General features: G+C 38.4%; 1 protein-coding gene across 2 annotated transcripts in view; it reads right to left on the reverse strand.

The window, feature by feature from the left end:
• nup98 (nucleoporin 98 and 96 precursor) overlaps positions 1 to 20,071 on the reverse strand; it is an 84,069-nt gene extending 63,998 nt beyond the window's left edge. Inside the window, exons 1-7 of one of the 2 annotated variants that reach the window (XM_080434609.1) lie at positions 19,928 to 20,071; positions 17,120 to 17,223; positions 14,848 to 14,946; positions 9,000 to 9,188; positions 5,650 to 5,674; positions 5,115 to 5,238; positions 641 to 748 (exon numbers count right to left, since the gene is read on the reverse strand). In XM_080434609.1, coding sequence (XP_080290735.1) covers positions 641 to 748; positions 5,115 to 5,238; positions 5,650 to 5,674; positions 9,000 to 9,188; positions 14,848 to 14,946; positions 17,120 to 17,201 — 627 coding nt within the window. In that variant the 5' untranslated portion in view covers positions 17,202 to 17,223; positions 19,928 to 20,071. Of the gene's footprint in view, positions 1 to 640; positions 749 to 5,114; positions 5,261 to 5,649; positions 5,675 to 8,999; positions 9,189 to 14,847; positions 14,947 to 17,119; positions 17,224 to 19,927 lie in introns of both variants that reach the window. The other variant, XM_080434610.1, reaches the window with a different exon arrangement.
• Between the last annotated feature and the right edge of the window lie 395 nt (positions 20,072 to 20,466).

Raw genomic sequence — 20,466 nt, forward strand, 5'->3', positions numbered from 1 at the left:
GTGATCTGTATCCTGACCTATCCTATCTGTATCCTGATCTATCCTATCTGTATCCTGACCTATCCTATCTGTATCCTGATCTATCCTATCTGTATCCTGACCTATCCTATCTGTATCCTGATCTATCCTATCTGTATCCTGACCTATCCTATCTGTGATCTGTATCCTGACCTATCCTATCTGTATCCTGACCTATCCTATCTGTATCCTGATCTATCCTATCTGTATCCTGACCTATCCTATCTGTGATCTGTATCCTGATCTATCCTATCTGTATCCTGACCTATCCTATCTGTGATCTGTATCCTGACCTATCCTATCTGTATCCTGACCTATCCTATCTGTATCCTGACCTATCCTATCTGTATCCTGACCTATCCTATCTGTGATCTGTATCCTGACCTATCCTATCTGTATCCTGACCTATCCTATCTGTATCCTGACCTATCCTATCTGTATCCTGACCTATCCGATCTGTATCCTGACCTATCCTATCTGTGATCTGTATCCTGAGAAACTTGTTGAGTTTTGCCAAGTTTGTGTTTCTACTGTTTGTGTTCAAGAATTACTTGTTAAAATGTGTACGCATATAAAGATGTTAAATGTGTGTGTGTGTGTGTGTGTGTGTGTGTGTGTGTACCTCCAGGGACTTGTTCTCGTACTCCTTCATAGCAGTGATACACTGGTGTTTGGTGTTGATGCTGGTGGTCACGCCCCCTTTCACCATGGTGTCACTTCCTGTTGGAGGCTGTGGGGGGAGGGGGGGGGGGGTATTGTTGTTAATATCCTGTTTGACCTACGACCTTCATAAATAAACCTGTCTTTATAATGATGCAGTGAAGACCCGAGGACCATTCTACATCTGTGCTTCATGGACCCCCAACCCTCCCATCTGCCAGGGACCCCCAGAATAGAAGATCTGTGTTTTGAGAACCACTTGTTCTAAAACCTTTTGCTATAAATATAAACTCCTCTCAAAAAGTTTGGAAACTTGAAAACTTCAGTGGATTATTTGTCTCCTTCAATAATACCAACTGGTGTTGTATTTGATATCATTTCCTAGACCAGACCCGTCCGGGGATATGAGCATCAAAGGATCATTTAGGGGATATGAGCATCAAAAGGATCATTTAGGGGATATGAGCATCAAAGGATCATTTAGGGGATATGAGCATCAAAGGATCATTTTGGGGATATGAGCATCAAAGGATCATTTAGGGGATATGAGCATCAAAGGATCATTTTGGGGATATGAGCATCAAAGGATCATTTTGGGGATATGAGCATCAAAGGATCATTTAGGGGATATGAGCATCAAAAGGATCATTTAGGGGATATGAGCATCAAAGGATCATTTAGGGGATATGAGCATCAAAGGATCATTTTGGGGATATGAGCATCAAAGGATCATTTAGGGGATATGAGCATCAAAGGATCATTTTGGGGATATGAGCATCAAAGGATCATTTTGGGGATATGAGCATCAAAGGATCATTTAGGGGATATGAGCATCAAAGGATCATTTAGGGGATATGAGCATCAAAAGGATCATTTAGGGGATATGAGCATCAAAGGATCATTTAGGGGATATGAGCATCAAAGGATCATTTAGGGGATATGAGCATCAAAGGATCATTTAGGGGATATGAGCATCAAAGGATCATTTTGGGGATATGAGCATCAAAGGATCATTTTGGGGATATGAGCATCAAAGGATCATTTAGGGGATATGAGCATCAAAGGATCATTTAGGGGATATGAGCATCAAAGGATCATTTAGGGGATATGAGCATCAAAGGATCATTTTGGGGATATGAGCATCAAAGGATCATTTAGGGGATATGAGCATCAAAGGATCATTTAGGGGATATGAGCATCAAAGGATCATTTTGGGGATATGAGCATCAAAGGATCATTTAGGGGATATGAGCATCAAAGGATCATTTAGGGGATATGAGCATCAAAGGATCATTTTGGGGATATGAGCATCAAAGGATCATTTAGGGGATATGAGCATCAAAGGATCATTTTGGGGATATGAGCATCAAAGGATCATTTAGGGGATATGAGCATCAAAGGATCATTTAGGGGATATGAGCATCAAAAGGATCATTTAGGGGATATGAGCATCAAAGGATCATTTTGGGGATATGAGCATCAAAGGATCATTTAGGGGATATGAGCATCAAAGGATCATTTTGGGGATATGAGCATCAAAGGATCATTTAGGGGATATGAGCATCAAAGGATCATTTAGGGGATATGAGCATCAAAAGGATCATTTAGGGGATATGAGCATCAAAGGATCATTTTGGGGATATGAGCATCAAAGGATCATTTAGGGGATATGAGCATCAAAGGATCATTTAGGGGATATGAGCATCAAAAGGATCATTTAGGGGATATGAGCATCAAAGGATCATTTTGGGGATATGAGCATCAAAGGATCATTTAGGGGATATGAGCATCAAAGGATCATTTTGGGGATATGAGCATCAAAGGATCATTTAGGGGATATGAGCATCAAAGGATCATTTAGGGGATATGAGCATCAAAAGGATCATTTAGGGGATATGAGCATCAAAGGATCATTTTGGGGATATGAGCATCAAAGGATCATTTAGGGGATATGAGCATCAAAGGATCATTTAGGGGATATGAGCATCAAAGGATCATTTTGGGGATATGAGCATCAAAGGATCATTTAGGGGATATGAGCATCAAAGGATCATTTTGGGGATATGAGCATCAAAGGATCATTTAGGGGATATGAGCATCAAAGGATCATTTAGGGGATATGAGCATCAAAAGGATCATTTAGGGGATATGAGCATCAAAGGATCATTTTGGGGATATGAGCATCAAAGGATCATTTAGGGGATATGAGCATCAAAGGATCATTTAGGGGATATGAGAATCAAAGGATCATTTTGGGGATATGAGCATCAAAGGATCATTTAGGGGATATGAGCATCAAAGGATCATTTAGGGGATATGAGCATCAAAGGATCATTTAGGGGATATGAGCATCAAAGGATCATTTAGGGGATATGAGCATCAAAGGATCATTTTGGGGATATGAGCATCAAAGGATCATTTAGGGGATATGAGCATCAAAGGATCATTTTGGGGATATGAGCATCAAAGGATCATTTAGGGGATATGAGCATCAAAGGATCATTTAGGGGATATGAGCATCAAAGGATCATTTAGGGGATATGAGCATCAAAGGATCATTTAGGGGATATGAGCATCAAAGGATCATTTTGGGGATATGAGCATCAAAGGATCATTTAGGGGATATGAGCATCAAAGGATCATTTAGGGGATATGAGCATCAAAGGATCATTTTGGGGATATGAGCATCAAAGGATCATTTAGGGGATATGAGCATCAAAGGATCATTTTGGGGATATGAGCATCAAAGGATCATTTAGGGGATATGAGCATCAAAGGATCATTTAGGGGATATGAGCATCAAAGGATCATTTTGGGGATATGAGCATCAAAGGATCATTTAGGGGATATGAGCATCAAAGGATCATTTAGGGGATATGAGCATCAAAGGATCATTTAGGGGATATGAGCATCAAAGGATCATTTAGGGGATATGAGCATCAAAGGATCATTTTGGGGATATGAGCATCAAAGGATCATTTAGGGGATATGAGCATCAAAGGATCATTTAGGGGATATGAGCATCAAAAGGATCATTTAGGGGATATGAGCATCAAAGGATCATTTTGGGGATATGAGCATCAAAGGATCATTTAGGGGATATGAGCATCAAAGGATCATTTTGGGGATATGAGCATCAAAGGATCATTTAGGGGATATGAGCATCAAAGGATCATTTAGGGGATATGAGCATCAAAAGGATCATTTAGGGGATATGAGCATCAAAGGATCATTTAGGGGATATGAGCATCAAAGGATCATTTTGGGGATATGAGCATCAAAGGATCATTTAGGGGATATGAGCATCAAAGGATCATTTAGGGGATATGAGCATCAAAAGGATCATTTAGGGGATATGAGCATCAAAGGATCATTTTGGGGATATGAGCATCAAAGGATCATTTAGGGGATATGAGCATCAAAGGATCATTTTGGGGATATGAGCATCAAAGGATCATTTAGGGGATATGAGCATCAAAGGATCATTTAGGGGATATGAGCATCAAAAGGATCATTTAGGGGATATGAGCATCAAAGGATCATTTAGGGGATATGAGCATCAAAGGATCATTTTGGGGATATGAGCATCAAAGGATCATTTTGGGGATATGAGCATCAAAGGATCATTTAGGGGATATGAGCATCAAAGGATCATTTAGGGGATATGAGCATCAAAAGGATCATTTAGGGGATATGAGCATCAAAGGATCATTTTGGGGATATGAGCATCAAAGGATCATTTTGGGGATATGAGCATCAAAGGATCATTTTGGGGATATGAGCATCAAAGGATCATTTTGGGGATATGAGCATCAAAGGATCATTTAGGGGATATGAGCATCAAAGGATCATTTAGGGGATATGAGCATCAAAAGGATCATTTAGGGGATATGAGCATCAAAGGATCATTTAGGGGATATGAGCATCAAAAGGATCATTTAGGGGATATGAGCATCAAAGGATCATTTAGGGGATATGAGCATCAAAAGGATCATTTAGGGGATATGAGCATCAAAGGATCATTTAGGGGATATGAGCATCAAAGGATCATTTAGGGGATGCTGTGCTTGTTTCACGCACATGATTTGCAGCCACAAACGTGCATGGGCACGTTTGTGGTTGCGCATGCATGCGCACGCACGTACGTACGTGGCCACGCATGCACAGTAACGCCGAAAACTATCCAAGATTTTTCAAAACTCGGTGCCGCGAGTGAGCTTGTAGATTAAAACAGCAGATCTACAAGCTCACTCGTTGCCGCGAGTGAGCTTGTAGATCTGCTGTTTTTGAACAGCCCAAAGAAATCTTAAAATGACACTTTCCCGGATTGAATGGGTTTTGGAATATTTTCGGAAATCTCTATGGGCAGAGAATGAATGGGGTTTTCTATCTGTGGCAGCACAAAATGGCCACCGCTACACCTGGTTCATACTCACGTTGAATTTGAGGGTGGTGCCAGGCTGCTGCTGGGCCGCGGTGAACCCAGAGCCCCCGAACAGAGAGGCGGTGGCTCCACCGAACGGGTTGGCCGTGGTGTTGGTGTTCCCAAACAGACCCCCGCTACTGGTGCTGGTACCAAAGTCTGGAAACACACACATTATGTACACACTATTACACTACTGGTGCTGGTACCAAAGTCTGGAAACACACACATTATGTACACACTATTACACTGAAAACACACACTATTACACTACTGGTACCAAAGTCTGGAAACACACACATTATGTACACACTATTACACTGAAAACACACACTATTACACTACTGGTACCAAAGTCTGGAAACACACACATTATGTACACACTATTACACTACTGGTGCTGGTACCAAAGTCTGGAAACACACACATTATGTACACACTATTACACTACTGGTGCTGGTACCAAAGTCTGGAAACACACACATTATGTACACACTATTACACTACTGGTGCTGGTACCAAAGTCTGGAAACACACACATTATGTACACACTACTGGTGCTGGTACCAAAGTCTGGAAACACACACATTATGTACACACTATTACACTACTGGTGCTGGTACCGAAGTCTGGAAACACACACATTATGTACACACTATTACACTACTGGTGCTGGTACCAAAGTCTGGAAACACACACATTATGTACACACTATTACACTACTGGTGCTGGTACCAAAGTCTGGAAACACACACATTATGTACACACTATTACACTACTGGTGCTGGTACCAAAGTCTGGAAACACACACATTATGTACACACTATTACACTACTGGTGCTGGTACCAAAGTCTGGAAACACACACATTATGTACACACTATTACACTGAAAACACACACACTATTACACTACTGGTACCAAAGTCTGGAAACACACACACTGGCCCTCATTTATCAACGCGGTGCAGCCCAAATAATGGGCGTACGGCGAGATCACCACCTTTCGACATTTATCAAAATATCCTGACGTGGGCTTCATCCTACCGTACGCTGAGATCTCACGTCTGGTAGAGACCAGTTGTTGACTTTGGCTGCGCCCGTTTATTCCATTCTAGACCCGCGGAGCAGCATTGTCTGACTGTCTGACAGGCATCTGGACACATAATCCACTCCTAAATGTATATCTACACTAATAAATAATCCCTGTGAAATTTAAACAAACTGCTTTACCAGTCATTCGGTTAAGCTTGCAGATCTGGCTGCATTGGCTATTTGAAAATAGCCGATCTGCAAGCTCACAACGGGTCGCATCGCGACGCGTTGTGAGCTTGTAGATCTGCTATTTTCAAAATATACGAGCGCTTCTGCGAGCGCATTTTCGGGACTCTCGAACATCTTTTCATGGACAGTGAGGTGTACAAACTTACAGTAGCTTGTCCTATGTTATGGAGTTATGTCATAGAGAGTTATGAAGACTACAACCTGGCTGGGTTAAGGATATAAACCCGACGCTCCAATCTCTTATTAACGTGGCGGCACGGAATCACTGCAGCCTGGCCGAGTCTGACTGCTTTATTTTAGTGTAACTTGAACACGCACTGCTCGGTATGGGGTAAATAAATTAATATGCAAACGTATTCCATTCATGGCGATGTGATTGGTTTCATAATTTGTCATGAGTGAGTGAGAGAGAGAGGTGTGTGTGTGACTTGACAGGCAGCGAGGCGAGCCGGCGAAACTCTTTCTTTTCGGTTCTTCATGTCGTAAAATCGGGGCGTTTCCAGAATATTTAAGGGCGTGTTATTTAAATGACGCTCGGTTTCAGCCGTGACATTTATAAAGGCTGGGACCAAATGTACGCTCGGATCGGCTGTATAGGATTCGTTCATAAATGTGACTTCGTTGGTGTACGGCCGAATAAATGGAAAAATATACGCCGGTTTATACGCTCCGTTGATAAATGTACACACACACTATTACACTACTGGTACAGAAGTCTGAAAACACACACATTATGTACACACTATTACACTAAAAACACACACTATTACACTACTGGTACGGAAGTGAATATATTAATGTTATGTTACATACTTCAGTAATGAATATATTAACTCTTTGACTGCCAGAGTATTTTCATAAAGTACTCCCCCAGTGCCAGCGATTTTCATGTTTTTTTGTTTTGTTATTTTGTTATTTAATTTTCATATAGTTTGTCTAGCTGCGGTTTTGAACACATACGATGGTTCCACCAGCAGAGAGCAGCAAATAGACACCTTCATCAGCTCGCTGACTCGCTGCCCCCCCCCCCCCCCCAAACAGAGCCAAACAGTCAAATACGTCAAACCGGATGTGACGTGTTCTCAGATTCTCAGATCGGCCAAAATTACGATGTGATACACGACGGCGATGACTGTTCGTCACCCAGACTATAGATTATAGAAGTGGACCTCTCCGTTCGTTTTTTATACCGTGTGAAAAAACGTGTGTTTCCCTATTCTAGCCGAAAATGACCAGGGAAAAAAATGAAAACCGGAAACGGAATCTGCGCCATAAAACCGGATGCAGGTGTGGGTGAAGTAAGTGGAACTCGAAACCTAGAATGAACAATAATCAGAATCACGCGCGAACAGAGATTAAACAATGAACGTGCGTCGACGGCCAACTGGACAAACTAGCAATTGACGCGTTATCGAGTCAAACGCAGTCAAAGAGTTAATATATTAATGTTATGTTACATATTTCAGTAATGAATATATTAATGTTATGTTACATACTTCAGTAATGAATATATTAATGTTATGTTACATATTTCAGTAATGAATATATTAATGTTATGTTACATACTTCAGTAATGAATATATTAATGTTATGTTACATACTTCAGTAATGAATATATTAATGTTATGTTACATACTTCAGTAATGAATATATTAATGTTATGTTACATATTTCAGTAATGAATATATTAATGTTATGTTACATACTTCAGTAATGAATATATTAATGTTATGTTACATACTTCAGTAATGAATATATTAATGTTATGTTACATATTTCAGTAATGAATATATTAATGTTATGTTACATATTTCAGTAATGAATATATTAATGTTATGTTACATATTTCAGTAATGAATATATGAATGTTATGTTACATATTTCAGTAATGAATATATTAATGTTATGTTACATACTTCAGTAATGAATATATTAATGTTATGTTACATACTTCAGTAATGAATATATTAATGTTATGTTACATATTTCAGTAATGAATATATTAATGTTATGTTACATATTTCAGTAATGAATATATTAATGTTATGTTACATACTTCAGTAATGAATATATTAATGTTATGTTACATACTTCAGTAATGAATATATTAATGTTATGTTACATACTTCAGTAATGAATATATTAATGTTATGTTACATACTTCAGTAATGAATATATTAATGTTATGTTACATATTTCAGTAATGAATATATTAATGTTATGTTACATATTTCAGTAATGAATATATTAATGTTATGTTACATACTTCAGTAATGAATATATTAATGTTATGTTACATATTTCAGTAATGAATATATTAATGTTATGTTACATACTTCAGTAATGAATATATTAATGTTATGTTACATACTTCAGTAATGAATATATTAATGTTATGTTACATACTTCAGTAATGAATATATTAATGTTATGTTACATACTTCAGTAATGAATATATTAATGTTATGTTACATACTTCAGTAATGAATATATTAATGTTATGTTACATACTTCAGTAATGAATATATTAATGTTATGTTACATACTTCAGTAATGAATATATTAATGTTATGTTACATATTTCAGTAATGAATATATTAATGTTATGTTACATACTTCCAAAGGCAGCAGGTTTGGCGGAACCGAAGGCATTGCTCTGCTGGGAGAACAGTCCTCCGGTGGTCCCAGTGTTGGTGCTTCCAAACAGACTGCTGCTGGTGCCGGTGGTTCCACCAAAGCCAAAGCCTGTGCTGGTGGACTGGCTGGTGACCGGCTGGCTGAACGTACTGGAGCCAAACAGACCGCCTAGGAGGAAAACACACTGGATTACTACACTTGTGAGGACGTCAAAGTTCTAGGACAGCATTGAACAATGCAGAAACTAACCGGTGGAAAGAAAGCCCAAAACAAAACTCTAGGTGTACCGTACGCAAAGAATGATTTTAAACTCACCATGGTGACAACTGATGATGTGTTTAAAAAACTGAGCGCCCTTCAACAAAACAAGGCCACTGGCCATGACAGTCGCCTCCATTGCTCCAATCATTGCCCACATAATAAACCTCTCCATCAGCCAGGGACGCGTCCCGCAACATTTCAAACTAGCGAGTCACCCCTCAGTATAAAAAAGAGGAAGCAAATTAGACCCTGGCAACTACCGCCCTATTTCTATTCTTAGTTCTATCTCGAAAGTTATGGAAAAGATTGTGTATGAACAGGTTGAATGGCATCTCGCTGAAAAAAAACAAATGTATACGAATTCCAATCTGGCTTCAGAACATCTCATTCCACTGACACATGCCTCTCTATTTGAACGACCACATCAAACATGAGGTGAAGAGGGCAAATACTGACACATGCCTTCTCTATTTGAACGACCACATCAAACATGAGGTGAACCAGGGCAAATACTGACACATGCCTTCTCTATTTGAACGACCACATCAAACATGAGGTGAACCAGGGCAAATACTGACACATGCCTTCTCTATTTGAAAGACCACATCAAACATGAGGTGAAGAGGGCAAATACTGACACATGCCTTCTCTATTTGAACGACCACATCAAACATGAGGTGAACCAGGGCAAATACTGACACATGCCTTCTCTATTTGAACGACCACATCAAACATGAGGTGGACCAGGGCAAATACTGACACATGTCTTCTCTATTTGAACGACCACATCAAACATGAGGTGAACCAGGGCAAATACTGACACATGCCTCTCTATTTGAACGACCACATCAAACATGAGGTGAACCAGGGCAAATACTGACACATGCCTTCTCTATTTGAACGACCACATCAAACATGAGGTGAACCAGGGCAAATACTGACACATGCCTTCTCTATTTGAAAGACCACATCAAACATGAGGTGAAGAGGGCAAATACTGACACATGCCTTCTCTATTTGAACGACCACATCAAACATGAGGTGAACCAGGGCAAATACTGACACATGCCTTCTCTATTTGAACGACCACATCAAACATGAGGTGGACCAGGGCAAATACTGACACATGTCTTCTCTATTTGAACGACCACATCAAACATGAGGTGGACCAGGGCAAATACTGACACATGCCTTCTCTATTTGAACGACCACATCAAACATGAGGTGAAGAGGGCAAATACTGACACATGCCTTCTCTATTTGAACGACCACATCAAACATGAGGTGAACCAGGGCAAATACTGACACATGCCTTCTCTATTTGAACGACCACATCAAACATGAGGTGAAGAGGGCAAATACTGACACATGCCTTCTCTATTTGAACGACCACATCAAACATGAGGTGAACCAGGGCAAATACTGACACATGCCTTCTCTATTTGAACGACCACATCAAACATGAGGTGGACCAGGGCAAATACTGACACATGTCTTCTCTATTTGAACGACCACATCAAACATGAGGTGAACCAGGGCAAATACTGACACATGTCTTCTCTATTTGAAAGACCACATCAAACATGAGGTGGACCAGGGCAAATACTGACACATGCCTTCTCTATTTGAAAGACCACATCAAACATGAGGTGGACCAGGGCAAATACTGACACATGCCTTCTCTATTTGAAAGACCACATCAAACATGAGGTGAACCAGGGCAAATACTGACACATGCCTCTCTATTTGAACGACCACATCAAACATGAGGTGAAGAGGGCAAATACTGACACATGCCTTCTCTATTTGAAAGACCACATCAAACATGAGGTGAACCAGGGCAAATACTGACACATGCCTTCTCTATTTGAAAGACCACATCAAACATGAGGTGGACCAGGGCAAATACTGACACATGCCTTCTCTATTTGAACGACCACATCAAACATGAGGTGGACCAGGGCAAATACTGACACATGCCTTCTCTATTTGAACGACCACATCAAACATGAGGTGAACCAGGGCAAATACTGACACATGCCTTCTCTATTTGAACGACCACATCAAACATGAGGTGGACCAGGGCAAATACTGACACATGTCTTCTCTATTTGAACGACCACATCAAACATGAGGTGAACCAGGGCAAATACTGACACATGTCTTCTCTATTTGAAAGACCACATCAAACATGAGGTGGACCAGGGCAAATACTGACACATGCCTTCTCTATTTGAAAGACCACATCAAACATGAGGTGAACCAGGGCAAATACTGACACATGCCTTCTCTATTTGAACGACCACATCAAACATGAGGTGAAGAGGGCAAATACTGACACATGCCTTCTCTATTTGAAAGACCACATCAAACATGAGGTGAACCAGGGCAAATACTGACACATGCCTTCTCTATTTGAACGACCACATCAAACATGAGGTGGACCAGGGCAAATACTGACACATGCCTCTCTATTTGAACGACCACATCAAACATGAGGTGAACCAGGGCAAATACTGACACATGTCTTCTCTATTTGAACGACCACATCAAACATGAGGTGGACCAGGGCAAATACTGACACATGCCTCTCTATTTGAACGACCACATCAAACATGAGGTGAACCAGGGCAAATACTGACACATGTCTTCTCTATTTGAACGACCACATCAAACATGAGGTGGACCAGGGCAAATACTGACACATGCCTCTCTATTTGAACGACCACATCAAACATGAGGTGAACCAGGGCAAATACTGACACATGCCTTCTCTATTTGAACGACCACATCAAACATGAGGTGAACCAGGGCAAATACTGACACATGTCTTCTCTATTTGAACGACCACATCAAACATGAGGTGAAGAGGGCAAATACTGACACATGCCTTCTCTATTTGAACGACCACATCAAACATGAGGTGGACCAGGGCAAATACTGACACATGCCTTCTCTATTTGAACGACCACATCAGACATGAGGTGGACCAGGGCAAATACTGCGGCATGGTCATGCTGGGTCTCCAAAAGGCATTTGACACCGTAAACCACTATACTGATTGATAAGCTGAAAGCAATGGGTTTTGATAGCACATCAGTGAACTGGATGTGATCATATCTGGAGGGGAGAGAACAGGTGGTGGAGGTGAACGGAACCCTGCCCTCGCCCCTACCAGTGAGCTGCAGCGTTCCTCAAGGAAGCATACTAGGGCCTTTACTGTTCCTAATATATGTGAACGACATGACATCAGCTTGTGACTGCAACTTGTTCCTGTTCGCGGATGGACTCGGACAAGGACAAATTGCAGGTTGAAAAAGGACTTGGCTCTGAACTCTGTCAAATCTGATAAACTATCATTACACCTGGGAAAAAGTGAATCCATTCAGAATAAACCTCTGCAGGGCCAAAGCCTTCACGGTCAAAGTGGGCGACAATGTGATCACAAGGAAAGAAGACATGACCTACCTGGGTTGTTTTAGAGGAGAATCTACAGTGAAAAAAGGACAACTAAAGAACAAGATGCTTGGCAGGATCTCCTCACTGGTCAGCAGGAATACACTGAGGACTCTATGCTATGCATGTCCCTCATGGTAGAAACGGACCACTAACTGGTCAGGCTACTGCTTGGCCTCACATTTACAACTCACCTAAACCCTGCTCAGGTGTGGTCATGTACCTGTCAAAGGCCTTCAATTACCTTAAAGACGCACACAAGCACAACACCAGAGGGACCCACCAGGTTTATTCTGTGTGTTCTAGTTAATTAGAAGAAGAAGAAGAAGATGAACCAACCAGGTTTATTCTGTGTGTTCTAGTTAATTAGAAGAAGAAGAAGAAGAAGATGATGAACCAACCAGGTTTATTCTGTGTGTTCTAGTTAATTAGAAGAAGAAGAAGAAGAAGATGATGAACCAACCAGGTTTATTCTGTGTGTTCTAGTTAATTAGAAGAAGAAGAAGAAGAAGATGATGATGAACCAACCAGGTTTATTCTGTGTGTTCTAGTTAATTAGAAGAAGAAGAAGAAGAAGATGATGATGAACCAACCAGGTTTATTCTGTGTGTTCTAGTTAATTAGAAGAAGAAGAAGAAGAAGATGATGATGAACCAACCAGGTTTATTCTGTGTGTTCTAGTTAATTAGAAGAAGAAGAAGAAGATGATGAACCAACCAGGTTTATTCTGTGTGTTCTAGTTAATTAGAAGAAGAAGAAGAAGAAGATGATGAACCAACCAGGTTTATTCTGTGTGTTCTAGTTAATTAGAAGAAGAAGAAGAAGATGAACCCACCAGGTTTATTCTGTGTGTTCTAGTTAATTAGAAGAAGAAGAAGAAGAAGATGATGAACCCACCAGGTTTATTCTGTGTGTTCTAGTTAATTAGAAGAAGAAGAAGATGAACCAACCAGGTTTATTCTGTGTGTTCTAGTTAATTAGAAGAAGAAGAAGAACCAACCAGGTTTATTCTGTGTGTTCTAGTTAATTAGAAGAAGAAGAAGAAGAAGATGAACCCACCAGGTTTATTCTGTGTGTTCTAGTTAATTAGAAGAAGAAGAAGAAGAAGATGAACCAACCAGGTTTATTCTGTGTGTTCTAGTTAATTAGAAGAAGAAGAAGAAGAAGATGAACCAACCAGGTTTATTCTGTGTGTTCTAGTTAATTAGAAGAAGAAGAAGAAGAAGATGAACCAACCAGGTTTATTCTGTGTGTTCTAGTTAATTAGAAGAAGAAGAAGAAGATGAACCAACCAGGTTTATTCTGTGTGTTCTAGTTAATTAGAAGAAGAAGAAGAAGATGAACCAACCAGGTTTATTCTGTGTGTTCTAGTTAATTAGAAGAAGAAGAAGAAGATGAACCAACCAGGTTTATTCTGTGTGTTCTAGTTAATTAGAAGAAGAAGAAGAAGAAGATGATGATGAACCAACCAGGTTTATTCTGTGTGTTCTAGTTAATTAGAAGAAGAAGAAGAAGAAGAAGAAGATGAACCAACCAGGTTTATTCTGTGTGTTCTAGTTAATTAGAAGAAGAAGAAGAAGAAGAAGATGAAGATGAACCAACCAGGTTTATTCTGTGTGTTCTAGTTAATTAGAAGAAGAAGAAGAAGAAGAAGATGAAGATGAACCAACCAGGTTTATTCTGTGTGTTCTAGTTAATTAGAAGAAGAAGAAGAAGAAGATGAACCCACCAGGTTTATTCTGTGTGTTCTAGTTAATTAGAAGAAGAAGAAGAAGAAGATGATGATGAACCAACCAGGTTTATTCTGTGTGTTCTAGTTAATTAGAAGAAGAAGAAGAAGAAGAAGAAGATGAACCAACCAGGTTTATTCTGTGTGTTCTAGTTAATTAGAAGAAGAAGAAGAAGATGAAGATGAACCAACCAGGTTTATTCTGTGTGTTCTAGTTAATTAGAAGAAGAAGAAGAAGAAGAAGATGATGAACCAACCAGGTTTATTCTGTGTGTTCTAGTTAATTAGAAGAAGAAGAAGAAGAAGAAGAAGATGAACCAACCAGGTTTATTCTGTGTGTTCTAGTTAATTAGAAGAAGAAGAAGAAGATGATGAACCAACCAGGTTTATTCTGTGTGGCTCCAAACAGACCTCCAGTGTTGCTGGTCGCTCCGAACGCTGAACTGCCAAACCCTCCAGCGGTTCCAAAGCCACCAGCGCCTGGAAACACACATCAAACACACATCAACTAATATTCATATACAAAAACACACATCAACTAATATTCATATACAAAAACACACATCAACTAATATTCATATACAAAAACACACATCAAACACACATCAACTAATATTCATACACAAAAACACACATCAACTAATATTCATATACAAAAACACACATCAAACACACATCAACTAATATTCATACACAAAAACACACATCAACTAATATTCATATACAAAAACACACATCAAACACACATCAACTAATATTCATATACAAAAACACACATCAAACACACATCAAACACACATCAACTAATATTCATATACAAAAACACACATCAAACACACACATTAACCAATATTCATATACAAAAACACATCAGATACACACCAACCAATATCATAAGTTTTCGGCATTAATTTTCGTAAATTAATGCCGTACTTTGTCATTCTAGTATGTCACACAAAAGTAGCAAAAATAGCTGATCTACAAGCTCAAAACGCGATGCGTTTTGAGCTTGTAGATCTGCTATTTGTGCTATTTTTGAAATTGAATCCTGAATTATTTTTTGAATATTTTGGAATTGGAATCCCGAAAAGTAATTTTTTTTATTTAATTTCAAATTGTATGGACATAAAAAAGTCATTCAACTGATAATATAGACTGAAGTCATTAAAGCGGGTCATGTGTGCATGTTTGTAACGGCTGAAATCAATATATCATCAGGGTACGTATCGAAATCGAACCGAAAATGACGTACGATACAGTGTATCGAAGTCAAAAGGCGTATCGCGATTCAAGGGTTAAAAAATAATAATACTCCCGCGCATGCGCACATCTGATTGCACGTCCGGGTGAGCTTGTAGATCGGCTATTTTGAAGACCCCTGGCTTAGCTTATTATTCACATTTCTTGTTTGTTAAAGCTCTTATCTGTTCAAACAATGTGAACATACTTTATGTTTAAGAACCAAATAACAGTTGTCTTTGGATCCTTTTTTCTTACATGTTCAACTTTGTATTTAGATTTTATTTAGTCATAGAGCTTCACAAGAATGTTGTTAACTCATCTTAAAGAAGAATCTGAAAATGACAGTTGTTGTAAGGGCATAAAACCCTTTTTGTTATTCTCATTCTCATTTGATATTATTCAAATAAAAAGGGACTTATTGAGAAACATGTGTTTTTCTTTACAAATCAAGACAATAGCCTAAATTAATAATCATATAGCCCTTAAAGCTGAAAAAAAGGACGTTTTAAAAATATATATCGTATCAAAAATCGAATTGTGACCTTAAAATCGAAAGTCGAATGGAATCGTGGATTAGGCGTATCGTGACACCCCATATATATCAGTATTCCAATATTAACCTGTGGGCCGCATTAAGTAAAGGTGAGGGCCGCATGTGGCCCCCGGTCACCCATGTATATGTCACAGGTAAATTGGCATTCCAGGTAAATTGGAAGGGGAGCGCTTGTTTTTAGGCGTGGGGCGGGGCTGCGATGCGGGGCTTTTCGAGACAGGGTTTTTTACGCGAGGCTCTCGAGGAGGAGGAGGCGCGATGCGGGGCTTTGATACGAGGAGGAGGAGGAGGAGGCGCGATGCGGGGCTTTGATACGAGGCGGCGCGAGGAGGAGGAGGAGGAGGCGCGACGCGGGGCTTTGATACGAGGCGGCGCGAGGAGGAGGAGGCGCGATGCGGGGCTTTGATGCGACGCGGACCGCACGTGATAATAGTTATTGTCCATGACGGAGGCGCGCCGACTCAGCAGAGCTTGAGGCCGAGGAGGCGCGCCGACCGGCCGAAGGTCTGCTGAGTCGAATCAGCGCCGTCCGAGTTGTAACCCGATAGGGGGAGATTTTATGGGTTACTATCATACAGTCTATGGTTACTATCCAGTGTCCACGACGACACACGTGTGCATGTGTGCGCATACACACACGCACACGCGTGCATGCGCACACATGCACACGCACACACGCATGTGCATGCGTGTGGATTCAGTGTGCATTCATTGCCCTCTAGCGTTGGTTCTACAGAATTGCCTGGGGGCGGTGAAAACAAGCGCCTCTTTTCCAATTTACCTGGAATGCCAATTTACCTGTAACATATACATTAGATGTCATTAGTGGTAACTGGTAATAATACTAGAGTAACTTACTCTGCTGTCCAAAGGTGGAGGTCGCTCCAAAGCCACCGGTGGTTCCTCCAAACGGAGCTCCAAACGTTGACTTGTTGAACATGATGTCCTGTTAGCAGGACAGACTGACACACATGACACATATATGAGTTAAATGAAGACTAACTGACACATATATATGAGTTAAATGAAGACTAACTGACACACATGACATATATGTGAGTTAAATGAAGACTAACTGACACACATGACATATATATGAGTTAAATGAAGACTAACTGACACACATGACATATATATGAAGACTAACTGACACACATGATATATATATATGAGTTAAATGAAGACTAACTGACACACATTATGAAGATATGAGTTAAATGAAGACTATATATAATGTTTATATAAGTTTAAACACACAGTTTAAGAGTGTTTATAATATGTGTTTATATAAGTTTAAACACAGTTTAAACGTGTTTATAATATGTGTTTATATAAGTTTAAACACAGTTTAAACGTATTTATATAAGTTTAAACACACAGTTTAAACGTGTTTATAATATGTGTTTATATAAGTTTAAACACACAGTTTAAACGTGTTTATAATATGTGTTTATATAAGTTTAAACACACAGTTTAAACGTGTTTATAATATGTGTTTATATAAGTTCAAACACAGTTTAAAGGGCAAGACCACTTTGGTAGAGATTTGGGTTGTGTAGTTACCTTGCCATGATGTAACTCCAAAGGTGGGCAAGAAATCTAAAATAATTGCTCCATTGATTAGAAATTGATAATTCAAAATATGCTCCTCATTGACTTACATTGTACGGTAAAACAGCTCTCAAAGTCACTCTTTTAGCACAAAAACGAACACAAACAAAGTTGATTCAGACAATATAGAACATCACCATAACCAGTACTGTTTTTTTTTTAAATAAAAATGTCAACTTCCAGTTGATTTTGCCATTTTGAATAAGTAGAAAACCCGGACTGGATCGGCGGATCCGGATCCAGATCTTCAAATAGTAAAATCAACAGGAAGTTGACATTTTTATTAAAAAAACAAACAGTACTGGGTTTGATGATGTTCTATATTGTTTGAATCAGCTACGTTTGGGTTCATTTATGTGCTAAAAGAGTGACTTTGAGAACTGTTTTACCGTACAATGTAAGTCAATGAGGAGCATATTTTGAATGATCAATTTCTAATCAATGGAGCAATTATTTTAGATTTCTTGCCCACCTTTGGAGTTACATCATGGCAAGGTAACTACACAACCCAAACCTCTACCACAGTGGTCTTACCCTTTAAGAGTGTTTATAATATGTGTTTATATAAGTTTAAACACAGTTTAAGAGTGTTTATAATATGTGTTTATATAAGTTTAAACACAGTTTAAACGTGTTTATAATATGTGTTTATATACGTTTAAACACAGTTTAAGAGTGTTTATAATATGTGTTTATATAAGTTTAAACACAGTTTAAGAGTGTTTATAATATGTGTTTATATAAGTTTAAACACAGTTTAAGAGTGTTTATAGTATGTGTTTATATAAGTTTAAACACAGTTTAAGAGTGTTTATAATATGTGTTTATATAAGTTTAAACACAGTTTAAGAGTGTTTATAGTATGTGTTTATATAAGTTTAAACACAGTTTAAGAGTGTTTATAATATGTGTTTATATAAGTTTAAACACAGTTTAAGAGTGTTTATAATATGTGTTTATATAAGTTTAAACACAGTTTAAGAGTGTTTATAATATGTGTTTATATAAGTTTAAACACAGTTTAAGAGTGTTTATAATATGTGTTTATATAAGTTTAAACACAGTTTAAGAGTGTTTATAATATGTGTTTATATAAGTTTAAACACAGTTTAAGAGTGTTTATAATATGTGTTTATATAAGTTTAAACACAGTTTAAGAGTGTTTATAATATGTGTTTATATAAGTTTAAACACAGTTTAAGAGTGTTTATAATATGTGTTTATATAAGTTTAAACACAGTTTAAGAGTGTTTATAATATGTGTTTATATAAGTTTAAACACAGTTTAAGAGTGTTTATAATATGTTTATATAAGTTTAAACACAGTTTAAGAGTGTTTATAATATGTGTTTATATAAGTTTAAACACAGTTTAAGAGTGTTTATAATATGTGTTTATATAAGTTCAAACACAGTTTAAGAGTGTTTATAATATGTGTTTATATAAGTTCAAACACAGTTTAAGAGTGTTTATAATATGTGTTTATATAAGTTCAAACACAGTTTAAGAGTGTTTATAATATGTGTTTAAACACTTAAACATGCGTGTGTTTAAACTTATATAAACACATAAACATGCTTAAACTGTGCCGCAGCAGGTTACCTTCAGAACCAACAGATCAAACAGATCAAACAGATCAAACAGACCATGCTGCTACAGGTTGATAACTTGTGGATCTGTTGTTTTTTACCCTCGACGAGCGACACCGTCCTACTACGCAGCATACATCAGATTAGATGTTAGCCGCTAGGCTAACGTTAGCATTCACAACAACACGTTCAACACTGAACGTTAATACGAACAAACATCATGATAATAAAGTACCTTTAACCCTGTATCCCGACGGTTCGTCTCACTGATTACTTTACTTTAATGTCACTAATAATAATAATAATAATAATAATAATAATACTCATGGAAACGGCGTGGCTCGCGCTGCTAGGCTAAGCTAAGCTAAGCTAAGCTAAGCTAAGCTCCTACGACGTAAACAGTAAAACATTGTTAATAATGTTTTACTGTTTTATTCTGTTATAGTTTTAATGGGTTTAAACTCACCTCCTGCTGTGACTCCTCCCCTCTAGAGTAATAGAGTATCAGTAATATAAAGAGATGTGTGTTTGTGTTGTATTAATAATGTTAATAATAATAATAATGTGTCACATTTAGCCACGATGCTAATGTCTATCCGCCAGAGGAGCGTCAACACGTTACGTTATGTTACGTTACGTTACGTGCCATTACGTTCTTTAACACGAAGACGTGATGACGTCATGACGTTCGGTATGGACGTAATGTTATTAAACTACTCACATTTTGTTTTTTACTTAAGTAAAAGTACCAATACTACAATGTAGAAATACTCTCTGTTACGACAAAAATTTACTTGAGTAAAAGTACAAAAGTATTGGTATCAAAATGTACTTAAAGTAACAAAAGTACTAATTGTTTTCAATTGTATAAAGATCTTTTGAAAATAGCAGATCTACAATGCGTCGCATTGTGAGCTTGTAGAGCTGCTATTTTCAAATGGCCTAAATATATAATGCAGGTCTGAAGTGGTTCATGTAAAAGTACTGAATGCGTTTTGAACGTGA

The sequence above is a fragment of the Gymnoscopelus braueri genome (assembly GCF_963280865.1).
Source record: "Gymnoscopelus braueri genome assembly, chromosome: 8".
In the NCBI taxonomy this organism is placed as follows: domain Eukaryota; kingdom Metazoa; phylum Chordata; class Actinopteri; order Myctophiformes; family Myctophidae; genus Gymnoscopelus; species Gymnoscopelus braueri.